Genomic DNA, 23,314 nt, shown 5'->3' on the forward strand with positions numbered 1-23,314 from the left:
TGATCTGGACAAGCGTCACCACATTTGGATTTGGTGATTCCCCAATTTTCAGGCGGTTTCAATTTTTGTTGGATGAGGAGGCATCCTATGTGGCAGGGGTGAGAAGGTGTTCCAATGCTTTAATGAAAAATAATCACTAATTCACTATTTACCAAACAATCTTAAGAATGATTTATAAGTATATGTTTGGTTCCATTGGATTTTCTTAAGGGGGCATTTGTTAGATAAATGTTTATCTAATAAATGCCACTTTAAGTATGTGTTTAGAACTGTGGACATTTATTTACTAAACATTTTGTACTTGATTTGTTTGAAAAACTGAGGAAAGCAATAATGAACTCGTTTAATTACACTTAGGCTTAGTTTGGAAGGAGTACAAATACAAATATGTACAATACAAATACATACAAAATAATACAAAATACAAGGTTTTGCACTCTACAAATTTGTATTTGTACTCCTTCCAAACTGAGCTTTAGGCACCACATCAGCAAAATAGTGAATAAATGCCTACCCGTTGGGAGAAGTGCTAAAATGAAGCTTCCCCCAATGGTATGTGCACATAAACTGAAGCCTACATTTGCAAGTCCTTATGTGTACAAATTCACATAATGAGGGAAATGTTGAAGTGGTGCCTATATGGCTACGTTTATTTAATAAATGCCCATAATTCCAAACACCCTATAAATGGTTTCCCTTTTTGTTATTTGGTTGGGCAAATTTGTGGGCGTTTCAAGAATGGCGTTTAAAGGCATTTGCCAACTCAGTGATGAGAAACATTTCCTACCTTGTGTTGTTTGGAAGGGCGTTTCAAGAAGTGTGACATATGGGTGATTCGGTGTGGCACTTTTCCTTGATTTTTGAGTGCCATATTTTGAAATCTAATGGTTCAAACTACTCTTTGCACATATTTTGAAATCCAACGGCTTGATTTTGGATGAAAATCACATCCAACGACCAAAATAACAGGTATAGGGGATCAGTATGGGCCGATGGTCAAAAATACCCTTTGCGCATCCAATGTATATATAGTATATCATAATAACAAATTTTAGAGTCATTTTACTTGTTACTACACATCTATCTAACGCATTTTACTTGTTTACTACCCTTTGCACATTCAATGCCATAAGAATTGAAATACTAAACATTAGTAGATCAATAATCTGTTGAAACATAAAGGCACACGACATGAGGGAATGATAGAGGAGGATCCTCATTATCATGCACTATCTAATCTTCCACAACATCAACATGTTCATGCTTAATTGGGTCAAGACTTTCAGTTTTTCACCTACAAATCAATAAATGATACATTAAATGCAATGCAAGCATTAAAAAAAAGCAATCATGAAACATAAAAGTTAAAACACTTCCCATCCATCACATGCAGGTTGCAATGAACATATAGTAGGTCGTTGAGCCTCTGGTGCTCTAACCTATTCCTTCTCTTCATGTGTATACGTTCAAAAACACTCCAATTGCATTCACATCCGGATGAGCTACACGTCTGGCTAAGGATCCGTATAATAATCCTTTTCAAATTTGGAGCGTCACAACCAAATCTTGACCACCATTCACCTATATACAATGAAATAGAGTTGATTTAATTTATAAAATAAAATTGAAAATTGAAATAATAAACATGATATAAGAAAAAATATTTATTACCTAGAGGTATTGACTTAAATGTCTTCACTGAGAAAGGTCTTCCAAAATTACTACGACAATTTTCAAAAATTGTAAGCTCTTTGTTCAGCTTTATCTCCACATCATCTAATTTGATTGCAAGCTTTTTAATGACATAAAAAACTGCAGACATAACGACTGAGGATTTAACTTTTGGTTTTGGATTATATTGGAATGTCAGGTTAAAATAATACCCTGCAAGATGAAGCCTCTGACCGATTTATCTATTCCATCTTCTATCAATAATGCTCATGATTGGGCCATATTCAGCTTTCTTATAATTAAAAAACTATTTCAGTTATTCTTTTGCCTTCAACATTGCATGATACATATACCCCATTGGAGGCCTAAACTCAGAATCAGCAAGTGTCAATGCATTAACAAGAGGTGATGTGAAACCCACAATCATTTTGCATTGTGCCCAAAATTTAAAATCCAAAACTATTTGTCTTACTTCCTTCCCCTTTGCATCTTTTGCATACCTAGAATCAATAAAACTCTGATCTGTCACTAAATTTTGCAAATCATGCATTTGCTTCAAAATGCTATCCAATGCAATGAAATTAGTTGCAAAACAAGTGGCTCCAGGATGTATTATCTCAGTCCAATAAGGTCTCTTCCTTAGCATTAAGAGTAAGAAAATGTGACTATAGACAAATTTGGTAATTCTAGATGCATGTTGAACCACATTTGCAACATAATCCATTTTCCCAATTTCCTTTAACATCAATTTTAGACAATGTGCTGCACAAGGTGACCAATATATCCATGAAAATTCTGCTTCCAACAATCTTCCTGTAGCTACATAATTTGCAACATTGTCAGTGACCACTTGAACAACATTTTCTGTTTTTACCGAATCAATAACTTCCTTAAACAAAAGAAATAAATTCTATGCACTCTTGATTGTTTCAGAAGCATCTACAGACTTCACAAATGCAGTTCCTGTAGGACAATACACTAAAAAATTAATCAATGTTCGGCTACGTGTATCTGTCCAATCGTAAGCCATTATAATGCAACTATATATAGCCCAATCCTTACGGAGTTTATCAAATGACATTTGCACCTCCTGAAATAAATCCTTAAACATTTTGGTCCTACAATTATGATACGAATGAGCTTTGTACCCTGGACCAATAGTAGCAAGGGCATCAAACATAGGATGAAAATATCTTGAACGCAAAACATTCAAGGGAATACAAGCATCATACAACCACTTCATAACAGTATAGTCCACATGATTAATTACTCCCTTAGATGCCAATACACTCTTAATTCCAGGTTGTGCACCTAGAGTGGTTCGTGGAGCAAAATGGCTAATTATTAGCCCTAAAGATGCTTTCCCCTTTCCCGATGATGTAGTTGGTTTTTTCCCTTGATAGGTATCATGTGTACTAGGTGGATCTATTTCTCTAATCTCAATATCATCATCATTATCATTCATTCCACATTGTGCTATAGTGTCAACAAAATTCATTAGTTGCTTTTCACTTCTTTTTTTGTCATTGATTTCATTCAACGATTGCTCCATTTTGAACATTACATCATGGGGTACTTTACGACAAATTGCAATCTCACATTTCCTTTGGGCAAGATGTTGTTTCATTCTATTAATTCCTCTCCCTTTAAAAGTCTTTTGACAATAAAGACATGTCATTGACTTTGATCCATTAAGAAGGTCAACTTGAAGGGAAACGTACTCCCAAGCAGAATCAGTTTTCCCCCTAACATTTGATGAAATTGACTCTTGTGATGGAACTGGATTAGATGTATTAGCATTTGGACTTTGAGATTCCATCATCTTAGTTCAATCAAATAAACCCAACTAAAAAATAAATCCCTTCATACAAACACAAAATATAAAATTTAAAACCTTGCATTAACTAAAAGAACCAACCAAAATGTAAAATCGCTCCATATAAGCAAATACTTAAGCAAATAATTAACCAAAATGTAAAATCACTCCATTAGAAATGAGAGTAAATTACTTGCAAAAATTTAAGCAAACTTTCAGCATTTGATCATCATATGAAAATTAAGCAAAATATGCATATGAAAATTAAAAACAAATTAAGCCAGATTAATTAAACAAAGAACTAAACATTTGATCATCAAATGAAGTTTGAGGGTTCAGCAAGGCATATAATCAACAAGAATCTGATACAAAAATACAAGCAACAACTTTCTGCTAGTAAATCTATCAACTTATCGTTTGCTGCTCCTAATTATAAACTATAAAGTATTCACTAAAAGCCTCTGCCTAACAGGTCCAAAGCAAAATGATGAACCAAATGAAGAACAAATAGGGGCTGATGAACCAAATGAATAAAAAAAATTCAAAAAATCAATTAAATCACAAAAAAAATCAGAAAAAAAAATTATACCTTCAAGGTTTCACTACCAAGTGCTGGTAATGGTGGTGTGACAATGGATTCGCCACCGGTGGGCTCAGGCAATCGGGCTTGGTTGCAGGCAAGTTGCCGTAACAAGCCTGCAAGTGCTGAGTGCTGAGTGGATTTGCTGTTGCTGCAAGCCTGCAAGTTGGGATTGGGCTCGCCAATGCCCAATGCCAAGTGCTGAGTGCCACTACCGAGTGTCGAGTGTCCCTGCAAGCTCGCCATTTGCCACTGCAAGTTCGCCGTTCGCCGCTGCAAGTGCTGGATCTTCTCGCCATTGGACGTCGTTGCAAGTGATGGGGTGAGGGTGACTTTTCGCCGCTGCAAGCTCGCCGGTCACCGTCGGTGTGTATCGTCGTCAGATGTCGGAGGTGATGGCTGCCGCAGGTGATCGGTCGGTAGGGTGTGAGGGTTGAGAGGACTGAGGAGTGAGGAGGGAACTCGGGAAAATGAGAAATAACCCTAAAGCTAAAGGGAAAACCGAATAAGGGATTCAAACTGGTTGGGATATAATGGGTATTTTATTTTATTTTATTTTTTTAATTTAAAACATTAAAAATAAAAATATTAACCTGCAAACCGCTGCCCGGGTCGAACGGTTTAGCGGTTCGACTGCTCGGGTCAGCGGTTTTTTTGACTTTTCAATGTTCCGGTTTCTAGTAAAACTAGACCCGAATGGCTGACCGGTTACTGGTTTTTCCGGTCTGACCGTTTTGAAAACCATGTAACATACCATTCAGATAGGGAAATAAACAACGGAGCACCTTCCCGGTGTGCGCAACAACAACACCTCACCGGATTAGGGCTGCCAGACAAGAAAAAAATCGCATTGGTCAGTATGAAACATACGGCCGGCGTTGAGAGGGATTTTGTAGTGGTTGACGGCAAACTTCCCGGCAGCACCCCCTCTCTGGTCAGCGTGAGAAGCAAATCTCCTTGCGTAAGTCCCTTTCTGTGGCTATCCTTGCGAAAAGTCAAGTGGTAAGGGTTTGGGGCATGGGGGTTTTCTTCATAATTTCATTGATCTGTGAAGCACCAGATATCTCTCCCTCAACGCTACATCCCTGTCCACGTATGCACCACATCAAATGCGTGTTTCGTGAAATGCTAAACCGTTGGGGGAAGCAAGAAATTTTCACTTCCCCCAATGGCTTATTGCACGAAAATTCACCCATTTTTATTTATTGGTGTTTTTTTGATAAACAGTCGCACCAAACAGCTGATAAACCTCTAATAAACGTTTATCGCGTCAAATGACTATAGGGCACCTACGTGGCAACATTTATTAAGAAAATGCCGACTGTTCCAAACACAGCCTAAAAAATTGGCTGAATGAAGGAAATGATACCAAATAACCAAAAAGAGCGATTTTTTCACTCATTCAAGTAATCGCCGTTTTAAAAAAAATCAGGTGTGAGAAATCATCGTCCATGCCAAACATCACCCTAATCACCTCCGTCTCTATCCCAGTCATATCCTCTACTGGTTTGTGGTGCTTGGACGAGTTCATGTTCCGCTTACTCCCGTATCGCATTCCAGTCTTTATGGCTCATGACACCCTTCTCGTCATCTCCTTGTTCCATGGGCTTTCTCCATGGACTGCTTATCCCTTTCGTTCTCTCCCGACGCCCTTCCAAGAACTCCATCTCCATCCTCTAACATAAGAAGACCAAGGACTAGAACCTTCGATTCACGGGAAGCTCTATCCTTCCTCCAAAGATGCACCGACTTCAAACAACTCAAGCAAATCCATTCCCAAATCCTCCGAACCGGGCTTTCCCACGACCAGGTGCTGGTTGCCAACATGCTCCGTCTCTGCTCTTCTTACGGCCAAATGGGCTACGCGTCTCTCCTGTTCTATCAGCTCCAGAGCCCGACCACTTTCGCCTGGAATCTCATGATCAGGGGCCACACCCTCAACGACAACCCTCGTGAAGCTCTTCTCACATACAATCTCATGATGTGTCGAGGTGTGCGACCCGATAAGTTCACATTCCCGTTCGTCATCAGGGCCTGCATCGTTTCTTCTGCAATTGATAAAGGAAAGGAGGTCCATGGGGTTGCTTTCAAGCTTGGCTTTTGGGGAGATGCCTTTGTTCAGAATACGGTGATGGATCTTTACTTCAAGTGCGGCGACTTGGGTTTTGGGTGCATGGTTTTTGATAAAATGCCTGTGAAGAATGTTGTTTCTTGGACTACTATGGTGTCGGGTCTTGTTGCTCACGGGGAATTAGATGCTGCTCGCGGGATTTTTGAAGTTATGCAGGCTAAGAATGTCGTGTCGTGGACCGTTATGATTAATGGGTTTGCTCGGAATAGGCATCCTGAGGAAGCTTTTGAACTTTTCAGACGAATGCAGCTCGAAAACGTGAGACCCAATGAGTTTACTTTAGTTAGCTTGTTAATTGCCTGTACTGAACTAGGAAGTCTGAGGTTGGGTAGCTGGATTCATGACTTTGCGCTGAAGAATGGATTTGAATTGGGTGTTTTCCTTGGGACGGCGCTTATTGATATGTACAGTAAATGTGGCAGTATAGATGATGCAAAAAAGGTTTTTGATAAGATGCAGAAGAAGAGCTTAGCAACCTGGAATTCAATGATCACTAGCTTGGGTGTTCATGGACGAGGAGAGGAAGCCCTTGACGTGTTTGTTGAGATGGAGAGAGCAGATGTGAGGCCTGATGCAATCACTTTTGTAGGTGTTTTATGTGCATGCATAAATATGGGCAATTCGGATGAAGGTTTTAGGTATTTCAGATACATGAGTGAACGCTATGACATTGTGCCGACTATAGATCATTATGGTTGCATGGTTGAACTATTGAATCGTGCTGGCATGTTGGACAAAGCTTATGAGTTAGTTCACTCCACAGCTATGAAGCTGAATGTTGATTTATGAGAATCACTACTAAGAGCTATTAGGGGCAATGGAAATCTCAACATAGAGGAAGTTACTTGCAAGCATGCTGGGGATCCAGAGTCATTAAAAACCTCTATACTTTGTGATCCAACACAGCATTATCGTCAGCTCTTTCAGTGGGAGGTTGGGTGACACTTCTTCCTGTAGCATATACTTGTTTTCTGTTTCTTTACATGCGACACAGATTATGAACTTTACAAAGCTTGGTAACATGATTCCAGGAATACAGTGGTTGCCCAAACCTTACTCAGTTATCCAAATTTTAGAAAATGGATTTATAAAATGGTATTTTAGTTTTACGACCCAGGATTGGTATGTACTAAATTGTAGGGTTGTAGCTCATGTCATTGTACCATACATGTATTTTTCAAATGGTAGTGAAGCTTCTAAAGTTATGCCATTTCCAGATAAAATCTTTTGATAACTGACTGGCAGTAGACTTCACCGCTTATGCCATTGTGCCAAACATGCATTTATCTATTTTAAGTATTTCACATCATAGTAAAGCCTTCGAAGTTGTGTCATTTGCAGATTAGTTGTGTTATATTCATTCACAGAGATATTTCTCTATTTAGTGGTGTGACAGAATCCATGGGAAGAGGGTTACTGATTGTGGGATTGGCTATCCATGATAGATACAACTGGCACTATTCCGTCGATAAAAACTTATAATTTGGGACATCTATCCGTCCTTTTTTTGGCTCAATTTCAATCTTTTTCCTTGGTCTAAAAGTATTCTGATCCAATGGTTTAGTACAGCTTTGCTCTTCCTTTCCCACTAGATTCTGTTTCCATCAGTGTTGCATGGACACAGCCATTGTAGTTGGAATCTGATGCTTGCCCAAGAGTCTGACTTGACAAGATGAGAAAAGTGGATTCACAGACATGTCTACAGAAAAGTATATACTATTAAAACGGCTCATATTTTTTGAATTCTAACATTATATACCTTCAAAAAGGGGTCTTAATTGTTTCATTTGTTACCAAGTAATGTTTGATACAAAAAATAGCACTCATGTTATACATTGCTGTTCATTTATGTCAGATAAACCAGGGAGATGAATGTTATGTAAAAATGTCCTGAAGAATCTCTGGAGTGTTGGGCTCCAACTTGTTTTTCACATGGACATGCCATCCATTTGGGGGAGTCCATGCAACATTGGTTTCCATCAAACACCATAAAGTTTGAAACTCATGGTATTTAAATTTTCCTTCACATGCAGCTCTTTCAGCCTTCTCTAACATCCCTGAGATTCAAAACCCTTCTCTCCTTTCTTGAACAGCTCAAATCAAACATGGAATGTTACAAGTTGCCATTGCCACCAAAAGTTCCTGTATAGATGAATTCATGAACACTGATCAATTCAACCAAACCCTTTCTCACATCATCACCAAAGGCTTCTAAGAAAGCTCTTCCCCCTCTTTTGTCTCTCATATATCCATTTGTTGAGCCCAAAATTGGGGTTTAGAATTGATGTCTTTGTGCGAAATTTGCTTATTTCTATGTAGACAGTGTGTGCTTTTGTTAGAATTTCTAGAAGAGTTTTTTTATTTGGTCTGAGTTTGGGTCAGAGGTATGGTGTATTGGAATGGTATGATTTCAGTGTATGATTTGTGCTGAAAAGAGACCCGGTATAAATTAAGTTGACTCTCTCATCAATGTATGATTTGTGCTTGATTTTTGAGCCTAATGGTTGGTCAAATTCCATGTGCCACAGACTGGGTCCTACTCAAATTGAGAGAGGAGTAGGGGGGGGGGGGGGCAAGGATGATCACTCAGTCTCTTCTTGACTTAGCAAGCTCCTTCCCACCCCATTACTCTTGGGGTGATTCTGTGAGAGTAGGACTTCCATTCATTTCATATCACCACATTATCCTTATCTAAAGCCAGTGGATTGGAATTTTAATTGCATATGGGACTTACTGTACAAGTAATCAGAGAAATCCCGAAGAAGTGTCGCTGACAGCCACCCAATCACCATCTTGTTAGGTATTTCTAGTTGGTCATTCTATTTTCTTTCTTTCAAGAAACTCTGTAAGACAGAGTCTTAAGAAATTTCAAGATATTAAATCCATTATTTTTATGGAAACCGTAACCACTGGTAAGAGCTTCTTGCTATGTACAATTAAAGGGGATTTGAAACAAGAGAAACAGAAGAAAAAACAATGAAATAATCATAGTTGCTTGTAATTCCTTCATTGCTCAATGTTGTAATTACAATTCTGCATTTCAATTTCCTTGCTGTAATTGAAGTTCATGTCATCTCTAAATTTCGTATTTATATGCATTATGGAGAAAATTTTTAGCAACTAATGGATTGTAAGCTAGCATTCTTTATTCCGTGGCATAAAAGATCTTTTCATAAGAGTATACAGTATCCCAAGGGATCTACAATAGCCTAATAGGATTTATGGATTAGTAATCACCTATTACATGAAAAGAAAAAGTCCAGTCAACTATTGATGAAATGTAGAAGGGATAAATTATAGGCATCCATTTTTTATTGATTTTTTCTTTTACATTGAGATGCTGCTTTTATATTTGTTACTTTCATTCTATTATATGGTATATGGTATTACCCTACTTCTTAGTCTATGTATATGCATTAAACCCATGCATGTCTTAATATGGAGAACTTTAGTCCAATTTTCAATGTTCTTTGGTAGGTACCGCAGTTACCGCCTACCTCGGTAGTCTCTTCGAGGGAAACTCACCTCCTTGAATAGAGAAGATAGGAAGGGAAGCTTATATAATGGCCTACTAAGCTAATCATGAGGATCGAATATTCTCATGTGCAGGCGTAACCAACTCTGGCACCGAATCATCTGTAACGGCTAGTGGTCCCCTCTGTCTTTTAACAAACTGACGTGAAATGAATGGCTTCTATCTAGATCCATCGTGGGCTACTAGGCCTAGGCTCTAGTGGACTGGCGTTGTCATAACAACTCTCCCCCGCCTTAAGATCGACCTTGCCTTCAAGGTCCAAGTTGGGAAAACGATCCTGTAGCTACATATAGGGTTCCCAAGTGGTGTCTTTTGGGGTCAGTTTAGACCATTCCACCTTGGCTTCAGGAACCACCTGGTGTCCTCGACATATCCACCTGAAGTCAATAATGCAGGTGGTTTTCGTCTCTAGCTCTTCGTCCTCTGTGAATTTGGGGAGTGTGGCTATGACTTCGTTGTGAGGACCTACTGCTTTCTTAAGGAGCGAAATATGGAATACCAGATGGAGTTTGGTGTTGGGTGGAAGCTCCAACCGATAAGCTACCGATCCGATCCTCTCAACTATTTTGAAGGGCCCATAGAATTTAGGGGTTAATTTGTGCCATGCCCATTGGGCCACTAAAACCTGCCTGTATGGTTGTAGCTTTAAGTAGATGAGCTCACCCACCTGGAACTCCACATGCCTATGATGGGCATCATAATGAGCTTTCATCCTGGCTTGGGCCTTGGTCAGGTTGAACTTGAGAACCTTTAAAATTTTATCTCTAGCGGTCAAGGTGGCCTCTACTTCAGCGGCCCGAGTCGACCCAATCTCATAGGGAAGCAGAGGAGGCGGATCACGCCCATGTAGGGCTTTGAAAGGCGACATGCTGACGGCTAAATGGTGGGTAGTGTTATACTAGAATTTGGCCCAAGGTAACCAATGAGCCTATTGCTTGGGTTTTTCCCCCACAAAGCATCTTAAATATGCCTCCAAGCACTTGTTGAGAGCTTCGGTTTGCCCGTCAGTTTGCAGGTGATGGCTGGTAGAGTGGAACAACTTAGTCCCCTGCAAACGGAAGTACTCTTTCCAGAATTGGTTGAGGAAGGTGGGCTCTCTATCGGAAACAATGGACCGAGGTGTCCCATGCAATTTGGCTACTGATGATGCGCACTTCGACAACTTCTGGCTAGTAGGTGACTCGGATGCCTGGTTGAATAATCCCTACCTGGAATGTGGCATGGATGCCTAGCTGAATGGTGACGAGCTGGAGAGGTGGCTTTGATGCCTAGCTGGAGAGGTGGCTCTGATGCCTAGATAAATGGTGGCGAGTTGGAGAGGTGGCTCTGATGTCTAGCTGAGTGGTGACGAGCTGGAGAGGTGGCTCTGATGCCTAGCTAAATGGTGACGAGCTGGAGAGGTGGCTCTGATGTCTAACTGAGTGGTGACGAGCTGGAGAAGTGGCTCTGATGTCTAGCTGAATGGTGACAAGCTGGAGAGGTAGATCTGATGCCTAGCTAAATGGTGACGAGCTGGAGAGGTGGCTCTGATGCGACTTGCAAGGAAATAGTGTCAGAGTGCCCGGGTTGCTTTACCCGGGGTGGGCACTCCGATGCTCAAGTTAGCGAATCAGAGATTTTAAGATAGCTAAATGTGAGAGAGCTGTGAGAACTAACAATTGTGCATCTCCCCGTTGGAGTTGGAGGTAAGGCTTTTATATAGGCATTGTTTGGCGTGAGCATCACGCAACACGTCCGGGATCTCTGGGAGGACGTGTCTAACTGCTCCGAAGTCCTCGGAGGTAGTCGTGCACGTAGGCCAATCTTTGCGCCTTACTCGGTTTCTCTCAAAACATTCGATGTGAGAGCTGACTTCCGAGAGGCCCGGGAGTGATGGGATGCATGCAGAAATCGACGGCGAGCATGTCTTGTAGGTCGCCACCTGGACCTCAATCAGGTCGGCAAGCCCTCGAGGGAGGTCGCTCCCTACGTCGATGTTGCTTTAGCCAATACTGACGAGGTACCACAGGTCGGCCCTGGACGAGGTGCTGCTAACCGCCCTGAGTCGTGGACGAGGTCGCTCGCTAGGTTTCTACCAAGTCGGCGGTGGAGGCAGGTTGCCAGGTCGGCGCTAGAGGCAGGTCGCCAGGTCGCTAGCTGGGACTCCATCATTTTGGCTAAGGAAAGTTGTCGCCTAGGTGGTTCTGGGTGTCACCCAGTTGTTTCGAGATGCCATGTGTCATGATGTTAGTGGAGGGCCAAGTCTGCCCTCATCAGCTACATCCTTGATAAAAGTTTTCGCCACCATGGCCACTGTGTAAGGATGCGGCAGGGCTGAGAAATGCCCATACTTGGTCAGCTGATCAACCACTACCAAAATTACCGACTTACCAGCTGATCGAGGCAGGCCCGTGATGAAATCCATTGAAATGTCTTCTCAGACCCGTTCAGGGATCCGTAGCGGCTGTAAGAGCCCAACTGGCAATTGAACATCCTATCGCATCCCTGGCTAGTAGTAGTGGCTTCCTAGCCGCTTGAGAGTTCTTAGGATGCCTGAGTGACCCCCTAGATGGGAATCATGAAAATGTTTTAGCAGGTCGGGAATGTGGGCCGAGGCGGGTGACACCACAAAGCGTCCCATGAAGAATAAGTCCGGCCCAATAAGAGTATACCCTTGATATTTAGTCAGGCTCTCCTGAATCTGATTCCTGATCAGCTGAAGTTGGGGATCTGTCCTGGCTTCCCGCCGTACTGCCTCGGACAAGGGGTAGGATGGTTCTGTGCACATGATCTAGGTCAGCTCTTCTACCCTTGACAGGGCATCTGCTACCTGGTTGGTGATGTTGGGTTTGTACTCGATCCGGTAATCATAGCCCATCAGTTTGCAGATCCATTTTTGTTGTTCTGGCGTGTGCACTCGCTGCTCTAGGAGATATTTAAGACTCTTTTGATCTGTTCTGATGACAAACTTCCGCCCCAATACGTAGGCCCTCCACTTCTGGACAGCCAAGACTATGGCCATAAGTTCTTTGACATATGTAGACTAGGCCCGATGCATCGCATTTGAGTTCAAAGGGCTGAGTAAAATCCGGTAGTGTCAGGACCAGTGACGTGGTAACTGTGGCTTTAAGTGCCTCAAAAGCCTGTTGGGCTTCATTGTTCCATGCAAAACCTTCCTTCTTGAGGAGATGTGTGAGGGGGGAAGCTGTGAGCCCATAGTTGGGTATGAAATGCTGGTAGTAACGTGTAAGACCTAGGAAGCTCCGTAGGGAGGTCGCTGAGGTGGGCTTGGGCCAACTTTGGATTGCGGCTACCTTCGCTGGGTCAGCTGTGACCCTCCCCTCATACACAATGTGGCCCAAGTAATAATGAACTCTGCTTTGGCCTAATGAGCATTTGGAGAGCTTTGCGTACAAGCAGTTCTCTCTTAGAAGCTGTAGCACTTGGTGGAGGTGCTCTAGGTGGGCTGGCCAGTTTGGGCTGGAGATGAGGATATCGTCAAAGAATACTAGCACTGATTGTCGCAAGAAAGGTCTAAACAGATCATTCATGATGGACTGGAAGGTGGAAGGGGCGTTCGTGAACCCAAATGGCATGACTAGGAACTCATAGTGGCTGTCATGGGCTCGAAACGCCGTTTTGGGTATGTCTTCTGGGTGCATCCGGATCTGATGATACCCCGAGTGAAGGTCTAGTTTGGAGAACATCCTTGCTAACCCCAATTCGTCAAGCATCTCATCAATAATGGGAATAGGGTATTTGTCCTTCACCGTTATTTGGTTCAATGCTCGGTAGTCAACACAGAACCTCCAGGAGCCATTTTCTTCTTGACTAATAGGACAGGAGATGAGAACGGGCTAGTGCTGGCCCGAATGTACCCCTTCTGAAGCAACTCAGCAACAACCCTCTCAATCTCTTTTTTTTTTTGGAAATAGGGGTATTGGTATGGTTGGACGTTGGTGGGTGAAGAGCTAACTCTGGGAGGGATCCGGTGGTCCTTGGCAAGGTGGGGTAGAAGTGAGGTGGACTCAGTGAAAATGTCCATAAATTGGGTTAGTAACTCTTGAAGAGCTGGGTGAGGGTTGGGCTTTGATGGGGATTCATCCAGATTATCTAATGTGGGGGATGTGGGCTGCAAGCCAAGATACATATATATAGGATGCCCGAAGGATTTAGATGTGGTAATTAGCATGTTCAAAGTGGTTGGTTGCAGGTTCTTGGGTTGATGACCTTGTAAGTGGCAAGGCACCCCTTCGTTTGAGAAGTCCATAGTCATTTGCTTCCAGTCGCATAGAACCAGGCCTAGGCTGCGGAGCCACTGGATCCCCAGTATAACATCCGCCCCAAAAAATTCTAGGGGATGTAAATCAATGTAAAACTTCTGGCCCTGAATGGATATAGGCTCCGTTCTACAAATGATATCACATGTATTTTTGTGCCCATTGGCCACATGAACAGAAAAAGGGGTGGTGGGTTGGAGTACCATACCGAGTTGCTTGGCCATAGATAGGTGATGAAATTTAAGGTGGATCTGCTCTCAATATGGATGGCAATGACCTAGTAAGTTGCCTTCGACCCGCATTGCTTGCATGGAACCCAAGCCCATCAGGGCATGGCGAGAGATCTTAGTGCCCTCCTAGACGGGGCTAGCTGGGGTAGCCTCCTCTTCAGGGGTTGTCGTCGGGCTATCTTTGGAATTCTCCTCATTGATTTGTAGGCGTGCTGGACCTTGCACTTATGGCCTGGACCAAATTTGTCATCACAGTTGTAGCAGAGGCCCTTTTCATGCCGGGCCTGCGATTCAGCCCACGTAAGGCACTTATAAGGCACATTGGGTCGGCGAATGGTGGGTCTTGCAAAGTCAGTCGTGGGCTTGTGAAACATGGGTTCAGTCTTTGGGGGGGGGGGTCTTCAAGATCGGGCCCATGGAGTGGTTGGCCTTCTTCAGCTGATCCAAACATTCCTCATGAAGTCTGGCCAGATCCGCCGCCGGCTGAGCACCCTTGAGCTCCAGGCGAATGTCATCCTGTAATCCCCCAAGAAAACAACCTACCAGAGCTGGTTATGGCCATCCGAAAACACGGGAGGACAACCTCTCGAACTCCAACTAATACTCCATTATCGTGCTGGTCTGTTTGAGTCGAGTAAGTTGTTCGTGGTAGTTCTCAAGGCGGTAGGGCTGAACCTGATGCAGAATGCCTCCGTGATTTCTGATGACATTACTTGAGGATGAGAACGGCGATACCACTGGAACCAGAGTATTGCGTCGCCATCGAGATGGATGGAAGCGATGGATACTTGCTGGTGGGACAGAGCCTAATACTCGAAGTACCGCTCTGCCTTGAAAATCCAAGGGATGGGGTCACAGCCGGAACACTTGGGAAAGTCAATCTTGGTTACCTTTCCCGGAAAAGGCAATCCCCCTCTTCCCCCTGTATAGTTGGAGTCTTCCATATCCCCTTCTTGGCAGCTGGATTCCCCCGTTTGGTGCTGGGAAGCCATGGCAGACATGGAGGCTCGAATCTCTTTCAGCTCAGAAACCACCTGATGCAGGCTCAACTCAATCTGGTCGACCCTGTCGTCGACCACGTCTGCGGCATTAGGAACCTCGTTGCCTCTGATACCAACTGGTAGGTACCGCCTACCTCGGTAGTCTCTTCGAGGGAGACTCACCTCCTTGGATAGAGAAGATAGGAAGGGAAGAAGTTTATTTCTATATTCCTTTATTACACGATTGCTGGCCTTATATAATGGCCTACTGAGCTAATCATGAGGATCAGATATTCTCATGTGCAGGTGTAACCAACTCTGGCACCGAATCATCTGTAATGGCTGGTGGTCCCCTCTGTCTTCTAACAAACCGATGTGAAATGGCTTCTCTCAGGATCCATCGTGGGCTGCTGGGACTGGGCTCGAGTGGACTGGCATGGTCGTAACATTCTCATTGTTTAGTATGAATGCAGTCTCTCTCTCTCTCTCTCCTTTTCATTTCTTTTTTTTTTTTTTTTTTGGTTTGTTATTGCCATGCCTTCATATTGAACTTAAAATATGTATAGGCCTTGAACTTCAGAGATGGAACATGCAATTGGTCAATGAGATTTGAGTGAACTTATCTACTTGTTGATTGGTTTTGGAATCTGGTTTCTTTTGTTTTTGACTATCTTGAGTCTTACGAGTCCTTAAGTTATTTCTTTTAGTTGGAACATTGAGGCATATAGTCTATGTCTAACATGCTCTTTCTTGAGAAGGAACTTTTTTCCCATTTTTCCATGGGTAGGTTCAAAATCTATGGTGGAATGAAACTGAAACATACTATCCATCTATTCAACAACCCCCAGAGTTTGGGTGTGTACATACAATTAGCTTGGGAAGAAAGAAACAATGCCTTTTTGAAAATGGATCTAGATCTTTTGACGATTTGCTTTCTCATATGTCTTTCTTGGGTAACCTGTGGGAGCTAATTCTGTGGAGTTCAAAGGATTTTCTTTGAATGATTTGCAAAGGAGTTTGGTGGAAGTCCTTTATTCTTCATCAGGGTCTTTAAGCAGATCTAGTGTTCCCTTTACAAGTTTGGAGTCAGAACTTGGATTAAATTTTGATGGTAGTTCTCTGGGTAACCCTGTAACTGAGGGGATAGGTGGAGTGTTTAGAAGGGACGGAAGCTTTGAGTGAGCTTTCAGTGGCCCAATTTGGGTTTGCTGATTCTACAAAAGCAGAAATCTTGGCTGCACTCACAGGTCTTTGAATAGAAAAGATAAAAGCTGGTCTGCTCTAACCGTTGGAGTTGATTCTGCAAATACTATAAAATGGTTAGGGAAGAAAGACGGAGGCTCTTGAAGGCTAGCACATTACCTGACTGAGGGCAGAGATACTTTGGACACCTTGGTTGTAAATCTAGCCTGGGTTCCCAGAGTTAAATTTAACAGCCGATGATTTGGTCTTTAGGGAAAATCTATATAGTGAAAGGTTTCTACCTATGTAATTTCTGAGTGTTGGTCTTTCCCTGCAGATTGTACATCTTCTCATGTACTCTCTTTGTTTTTATTATATAATCAGTTACCTTTTTCTCAAAAAAAAAAAAAAAAGGCTTCTAACCATTTCATGCTTTAGAATTATACACTTCATTCTTGCACCTTTGAATACTAATAAATCCTCTAGGAAGGGTGGGGGTAGGGGTAGGAGGGGTGTTAATGGGCATGGTAAGAAATGGTTTCTTTTTCCCCTAAAATCTTATAGGAAACAATCAAGAAAAGACGGAGAATGTGACCATACAAGCTCGGCTGAAAATCAATAGAGTACCTCATCATCATTGTCCAAGTATTCTCCCAACCATATGGGACTGGAAATCAATAGAAGACTTGCTAGGTTGAATTCAACAAGATGCATGATTGCACCATAGGTGGTGTATCGGGGCAATTGAAATGGGATGTCTACACCGACTGGACTCGACCTCATTGACATGTGAGAGAATCTGCAATACATTTGTCAATTGAAACCAAGACAGGGTAGATCTCACTGATATATCAACTATATTTAATGCATATGGATTTTTACTATTTTCTTTTCTTTTAGGTGGTTGTGGACCTCCTTTTCAAACAGTCACCTAAAATTGGTACCAGTACCGACTCCAACCTAAATAAGTTTTAGGTATGTTCTATATTTGGTATGCCATTATATATGATATGATATTTAGCGACACTGGGACCATGTAAATGTCTTGAAGATGCAAGGAAGCAAAGATTACATTTCTCTTATTAAGTTTAAAGGGAGATTGATTGATATCTGTAATTAGGATTTACCGTTTTAATTTCTTTTGAGCCTAATATGAGTTTTAGTTATCATGAGATTTCTAGATTTCTAGACAGGATCTGTGACATGTTGTTAGTAACAGGTCTAGGGTTCCAAATTTGTCATATATCATGTATGGATATGAGTGGCACATGCCAGCCAATATGGTCAATGGTTTTAAAACTGCTGTTGACCTGGGCGGTCAAAATGTTCAACTTGGGAATTGGTCGCCTATCTGGTTATATTTTTCACCTGGCTCAGATTTTTCCCCAAAACTGTTGAAATGGTCAATTAAACACTGACCCGGACGATTGAACCACTAAGCCATTTGACCTGGACAGTGGTCCATGGTTCAATAATAAAAAGTGAAATTATTTTTAAAAACTAAAATGTCAAAAATAAAGTTAAAAAGTAAAGGGAGGGTTGTTGGCTTTTAAAACTTTGATAGGGCCCATCATGAAGAAGATAAATCAAATATTATCTCAAAAAGTCCTTGTAAAAATGCTATTTCAAACTTATGCTTTAAAAGAAAATATATGGTATTAAAAACTAATGAGAAATCTAATAGACATTGCATTATAAAAATATTTAGATATCTAAGAATTCAAATTAGCAAAAACCTTCCGCTCAATAAAACACTCATCCCAAAAATGTTTTAAATGACTTTAAGATCAATTTTATATTTCCCTTTAACAATAGTTTAGAACAATAAATAAGGTAAATTACTTAAATATACCTTGTGGTTTTACTAAACTACTTAAATATTCCCTATAGTTTTCAGAACTACTCAAGCATACCTACCATGTTGGGTGGCCCTATTTGACATAAATAGGCCTTCCATTAATGAAACGGTTAGGGCCATTAGCACTGCATCATACATTTTATTATAATCTCAATTTTGCCCTTCCATGGTGTCTCAATTGGTAAGTTCTTTTATTGGTTGTTAGTGGAGGCTTGGTTAGTAACTTATATTATCAACAACTTGGTTTTTGCTAGAAATGTAATGAATAATAATAGAACCAACTGCAACTTTTTCCCAATAAAATGAATGTCAAATTCAATATGTTTCATGTGTGAATATTGAATGGGATTTGATGCAAGAAACTTGCGCCCCCATGTTTCATGTGTGAATATTCAATATGGTGGCAAGCTTGATAGAGGAGAAGCCGAGTTCAGAGAATGGCATACATAGCAAGAGTACCTCAGTAGTGGTAGAGGGAAGGCAATGGTATTCAGCCTTTAGTACTAGAGCAGGAAATAGTGGGTTGTTTTTGAGAACTCTGGGAAACCAAATTGGGACCCAAGAAAATTGCATATCCACTCTAAGAACGGTGATCAATAGGGCAACCATCCCAATTAGCATCAGAGAAGCCTAATAGAGAGAGTGATGTGGAGGGATGAAGTAGAAGACTATAGTGAGAATGGGCCGAATGGGCCCTAGTGTTATTTATTTCTTTTAAGTAGTGTTTAAAAGTTATGTTTCTTAGTTATGGGCTTTATGAGCCTTCTTTTATTTATTTTTAATTATTTCTTTAGTTCTGGCCTTCCCATTAAGGGCATCCAAGTAATTGTATTCAAACTTAGAATTATTAATAAAAGTGATGATAGGGGGCTAGAGAGAGAGGTTCGAATTCTTTTTTTCTCTCTTCCCTTCTTTTCTTCTTCCACAACCTATTGCTGAAACTTCTTTTCTTCTTTCTCTTTCTCTCATTTCTTCTTTTCTTGCATTATCCGAATTATTGTAGGTGTAATTTTCAACTTGGTATCAGAGCGGGTTCTCACTTTCAACTTTTTCTCCTTTCTTTGCCCATACATAGTGTGTATGGAGAACTGATTGGTTGATCGATCAGCTACTTATGCAGCCCAGTTAGGAAGGTTTTTAGAGAGTTTTGTGGAGGTTTTTCATCCTTAGTTGAAGCCCAGGGCAGGTTGTAGAGACAATTTGAACCAGGCGCTTTGGGATCAGAGGTAAGCCTTTTGATTTCTATTAGGGGCAGTTTTGTTTGGATTGAATTCTGGAACCTCTGGAAGGGGCGGTTGAAGTTATTCTTTTTCTCCTCATCCCACAAGACCCTGTAAAACCCTAATTTTGGGGGGTTGAGAGGTTGTTCTTTGCTTAGAATAGTAAATCTAGCCTAGTAAAGCCTTAATTTGATTTTCGTTTGCATCCGCTTACTCAATGGAGCAAACTGGAGGAGAGACCAAATATTCTACAGATTCTGAGTTTGGACATGGGGTCAGTGGAAAATCTTTTTGGGGCTATGACTACTGTGAAGCTGGATGGGACCAATTATTTAGCTTGGTCTCAATCTATTCAGATACATGTGTGTAGTAGAGGAAAATGGGTTTATATTACTGAGAGCAAGAAGAAACCAGAGGAGGATGATCCTACCTATGAAAGGTAAAACATACGTAGGGTCCATTTCGTTTGCAGTCAGAACCGGATCGGAATGGTCTATTTTCATAGTTTGTTTGGTTCAGATGGGAATCGGAAGGGGAATTGGAATCAGCAGGAACAGGATTTCATTCCCAAGGGAAAGGGAATGGCCATTCCATCAGGAATGGGAATGGGATTCTGATTTACCCCAACCCAATTGTTGGAATTGGAATGGTCCATTCTGATTCCAATTCCAGACCCCTATTCCCACAAATCAAATGGGACTTTAGATCTTTCCAAATACCCAAGCTGATTCATAAGACTCCTAGTTAAATGGTTCATGCCTTCACTAAATTGCTTGACCAGCAAAGGCATCATGTACATGAATCGTTGCTGCATCACCGCCATCATGATGATAATGAAACTAAAAAGATGTTTTATTCCGCAGTGAAAGAATACACCTGAGCTCAAACAAAATGAAATTCAAAAAGAAGAGATACAATACAAAAATGGTAAACAAGTAAGCTCATGGTATCTCCGTTGAAATCAAGGAATGTAATAGATGCGACTTAAGGTCAAATACTGTTTGATGCTAATTGAACAGTCACTGATAATGCCGTAGCCAATACAATAATGCTCACAGGAGAGAACTGACTTGAAGAACTTGTTGCTGTTCCATTTGCAGTGTTGTTTACACTTGATGTTCCTCCATTTGCAGTATTGTTTACACTTGGTGAGCCTGCAATTAATGTAGATTGATTTCATTAGTTATAATGGAAAGCAGGTAAAATAGGTCATCCTTGTTTAAGCCCAGCACATTTCTTTAATACTTTTATTAAGTAGTGACCACCCCATATTAAGTATGGAGTAACTATGTCAATTGTTTATTTGAGATTAATATAAAAAATGGGCATTACACACCGTTGAGAGTTTTTATGTAGAGAGAGATTGGATCGATCGGAATTTACATTGGTGCCTCCACAGAGCGGGCCCCACATACATATCTTACCGTCCTTAATTACCATGGGAGATGTTTTCAATACAGGGTTGGGATGTGCTGTGAGGCGTTGCGAATTCATACGATCCCACTGTTCACCCATCCCAATTACGTTTCTCCAAGTAATCCAAAATGATGGGCCAAATAGAGTAACTGGCTAAAGTGCCCATCCATATTGCTCCCTCAGAGAGATCTTATTTGCAGACTATAATAATAATAATAATAATAATAATAATAATAATAATAATAATAATTAACAGAAGTATCATGTATAATGGACAAGACTGTAGAGTCTAGAGCGAGTAAAGTCGTGCCAGAAACAGAAGTGAGACGTGGTTACCTGCAAGGCAAGAGCTTGCGTTGAAACTGGTTCCACATTTAGCTGGTAATTTCTGCGCCTGGGCGACATTGATCCTCGGTTGAGTTGCATTAGCGGCGTTGGCGGCTATAAGATCGCAGAGGCACTGCGGCTTGGACTTGATCACCGATTTCAAAGGATCACAGCAACTACTCGGCGGTTTTGTCTCACTGATAAAAGCCAGACACGGAGAAATCTCGTTTATACACGAAGAATCCTGCTGAGCCTGGCATTCAGACACAGAGAGCACCAGAGCTACTACTACTACTACAAAACTAAACTTCCCCATTTTCTTCGTTTCGTCAGTTGGATACTCTCACTCTGTGGCCCGGACGATGATGCCACTGCACTACTTATATACTGATCTTTTCTGCAACTTGTCAATATAAATGACCTTTATTTGGTGTTATATAATCTACCAAAAAGTCAAAGAACCATGCTTAATTTTTAATTTAAATTAAATAACATAGCAGTTCGGATCTTCTACATCATAATCTTGTGGGCAGGAGATCCGGATTGATAACATAGTCATAAATCATAATCTCATAATAGAGGAAGAAGTCAAATAACCATTAATGAATATGATCGATCCTGGTATACGATTGGCTCTTGGTACCCACTCTCCGGCCGCTTCAACTTGCTCATCGGGGTTATTACGAGGTTACTCTTTCACATGCAGGATTGAATTAAAGAAAGGGTGCGGAAATTCAACAGCCGGGTCTCCCCATGTGCACGGTGCTCGGTGCTCGGTGGCGGTGCGTCTCCAAAATGCATAGAGTGCATACGCCTTTCTTCAATCTTCATTCTACAGTCAATCCACTAACGTGTACGTCAAGGTATTAGTAACTAAGGAGTCCCGGATCTGCTGCAACTTTTCCCTGTATTTTAGTTCACTAGTGTTTCGTGCGTCAATTGTATGGTCAAATTGAAAGAACATCGGTTCAGAACTCTCTGCCCTTCAAAAACAAACAGCTGTTAACCACGGGATTAACAGCTGTTCACCGTAAAGTCATATATAATTTTGATAACCATTTATTTACCAACTTTAAAGTGTTTTTTTTTTTTATACAGCAAGTATTGAGTTTTAGGTAAATTCATCTTTATTTATCCTGTTAAAACTGTGTCCGCGTTCTGTGAACTCCTGGGTTCACGTCAGGGATGACCACGTCGTCGGGTCTGGGTATACACTGGCTAATTTTAATGGGTTTCGGCCGTTAGTTGGGGTATGCAGTTAAACCGGGCCCAAAACGACAAAAAGTAATAAAGCCCCTCCCAGTTCGAACCCTTCCTTCCCTTTTTAGCTTTTCTCTTATCTCCTCCACCGAACACTCCTACAGTCCTACCCCATACACTGGCCATCGTCCATCGGTGGCAAGAGTTCCAACGGTACACTCTTCTTCTTCTTCTTACACCGGCGCTGCGTTCTATCAGCAACCTGTGAGCATTCTATCATCCGAAATGTAAACAACCACCTTTATGCATGTGAATGCTCGTTGTAAGAAGTTCCAAAAGTTAAAACAACTTCTTTGTGTACATACACCAAGATTTTAATGAGCCAGAGTTGTCCTCGCCAACCATCTTGATTACTACATGCCACAGTTTGGTGTACATTTTTTTTTTTCATTTTGGAGTAGTGATTTGTCAGTTTGGTGTTATGCATGTAATGCATATTTACATGCTCAAGTGATATTGCAAATGCGATCGGTATATGAGACCACCTACTTGGTGAATCCCAATTGATGAATCGATTTTTATTGATGTATCGATTTTTTGGTTAAGTAACTTGTCATTTGGTTTGCTTCTAAGTGGCTGATGATTTAGAGGTCGAAGTGGAGCTGTCTAGGTGCCGAGCTGCCTGTGAGGTGCCGAACTACCTGTGAGGTGCTGGGCTGACCAAGGTGGTGAGCTGCCTATGAGGCGCGGGCTGACCAGGTGCAGGGCTGCCTGTGAGGTGCCGAACTGCCTGTAAGGTGCCGAGCTGTCTAGGTGTCGAGCTAGATTGATGAGTTTCGTTGCTCTTTAGAGACCTACAAGGAATCAAATATCAGAGGACCCGGGGTGGCTAACCCGGCGAGGTCGCTC

General features: G+C 41.6%; 2 protein-coding genes across 7 annotated transcripts; one reads left to right on the plus strand and one right to left on the minus strand.

Moving 5' to 3' along the window:
• Positions 1-1,208: 1,208 nt before the first annotated feature.
• On the minus strand, positions 1,209-22,114 carry LOC104592706 (non-specific lipid transfer protein GPI-anchored 30-like). Of its 6 annotated transcripts, none has more exons than XM_010252160.3 (4): positions 21,803-22,114; positions 21,215-21,602; positions 20,533-20,616; positions 1,209-1,581 (listed from the first exon to the last, which is right to left on the minus strand). In XM_010252160.3, the coding sequence occupies exons 2-4, from the start codon at positions 21,519-21,521 to the stop codon at positions 1,349-1,351; spliced, it is 624 nt and encodes a 207-aa protein (XP_010250462.2). In that variant the 5' UTR covers positions 21,522-21,602; positions 21,803-22,114; the 3' UTR covers positions 1,209-1,348. The 6 variants fall into 6 exon arrangements, 4 of the variants coding, with proteins under 4 accessions (XP_010250462.2, XP_088758468.1, XP_088758470.1 ...); XM_088902342.1 differs by having other exon boundaries at positions 1,211-1,581; positions 21,215-21,647; XR_016084764.1 differs by lacking the exon at positions 1,209-1,581 and adding exons at positions 5,636-8,340; positions 17,012-17,183 and having other exon boundaries at positions 21,215-22,098.
• On the plus strand, positions 5,683-7,403 carry LOC104592705 (Tetratricopeptide repeat (TPR)-like superfamily protein). Its single transcript, XM_010252158.3, has one exon. It carries the CDS (start codon positions 5,683-5,685, stop codon positions 6,985-6,987), a length of 1,305 nt encoding a protein of 434 aa, XP_010250460.1. The 3' UTR covers positions 6,988-7,403.
• Positions 22,115-23,314: the final 1,200 nt, after the last annotated feature.

This window comes from Nelumbo nucifera, chromosome 3 (assembly GCF_055504915.1).
Source record: "Nelumbo nucifera cultivar China Antique chromosome 3, China Antique-T2T, whole genome shotgun sequence".
In the NCBI taxonomy this organism is placed as follows: Eukaryota; Viridiplantae; Streptophyta; class Magnoliopsida; order Proteales; family Nelumbonaceae; genus Nelumbo; species Nelumbo nucifera.

Excerpts from the sequence above, each read along its gene's own strand:
- LOC104592706 (XM_010252160.3), bottom strand. The coding sequence starts at position 21,521 with ATGGGGAAGTTTAGTTTTGTAGTAGTAGTAGTAGCTCTGGTGCTCTCT. Across the intron at positions 20,617-21,214 it reads CGCAAGCTCTTGCCTTGCAG|GCTCACCAAGTGTAAACAAT; the intron begins GTAACCACGTCT and ends CATTAATTGCAG. Across the intron at positions 1,582-20,532 it reads AACAGCAACAAGTTCTTCAA|GTGAATGGTGGTCAAGATTT; the intron begins GTCAGTTCTCTC and ends CATTGTATATAG.
- LOC104592705 (XM_010252158.3), top strand. The coding sequence starts at position 5,683 with ATGGACTGCTTATCCCTTTCGTTCTCTCCCGACGCCCTTCCAAGAACT.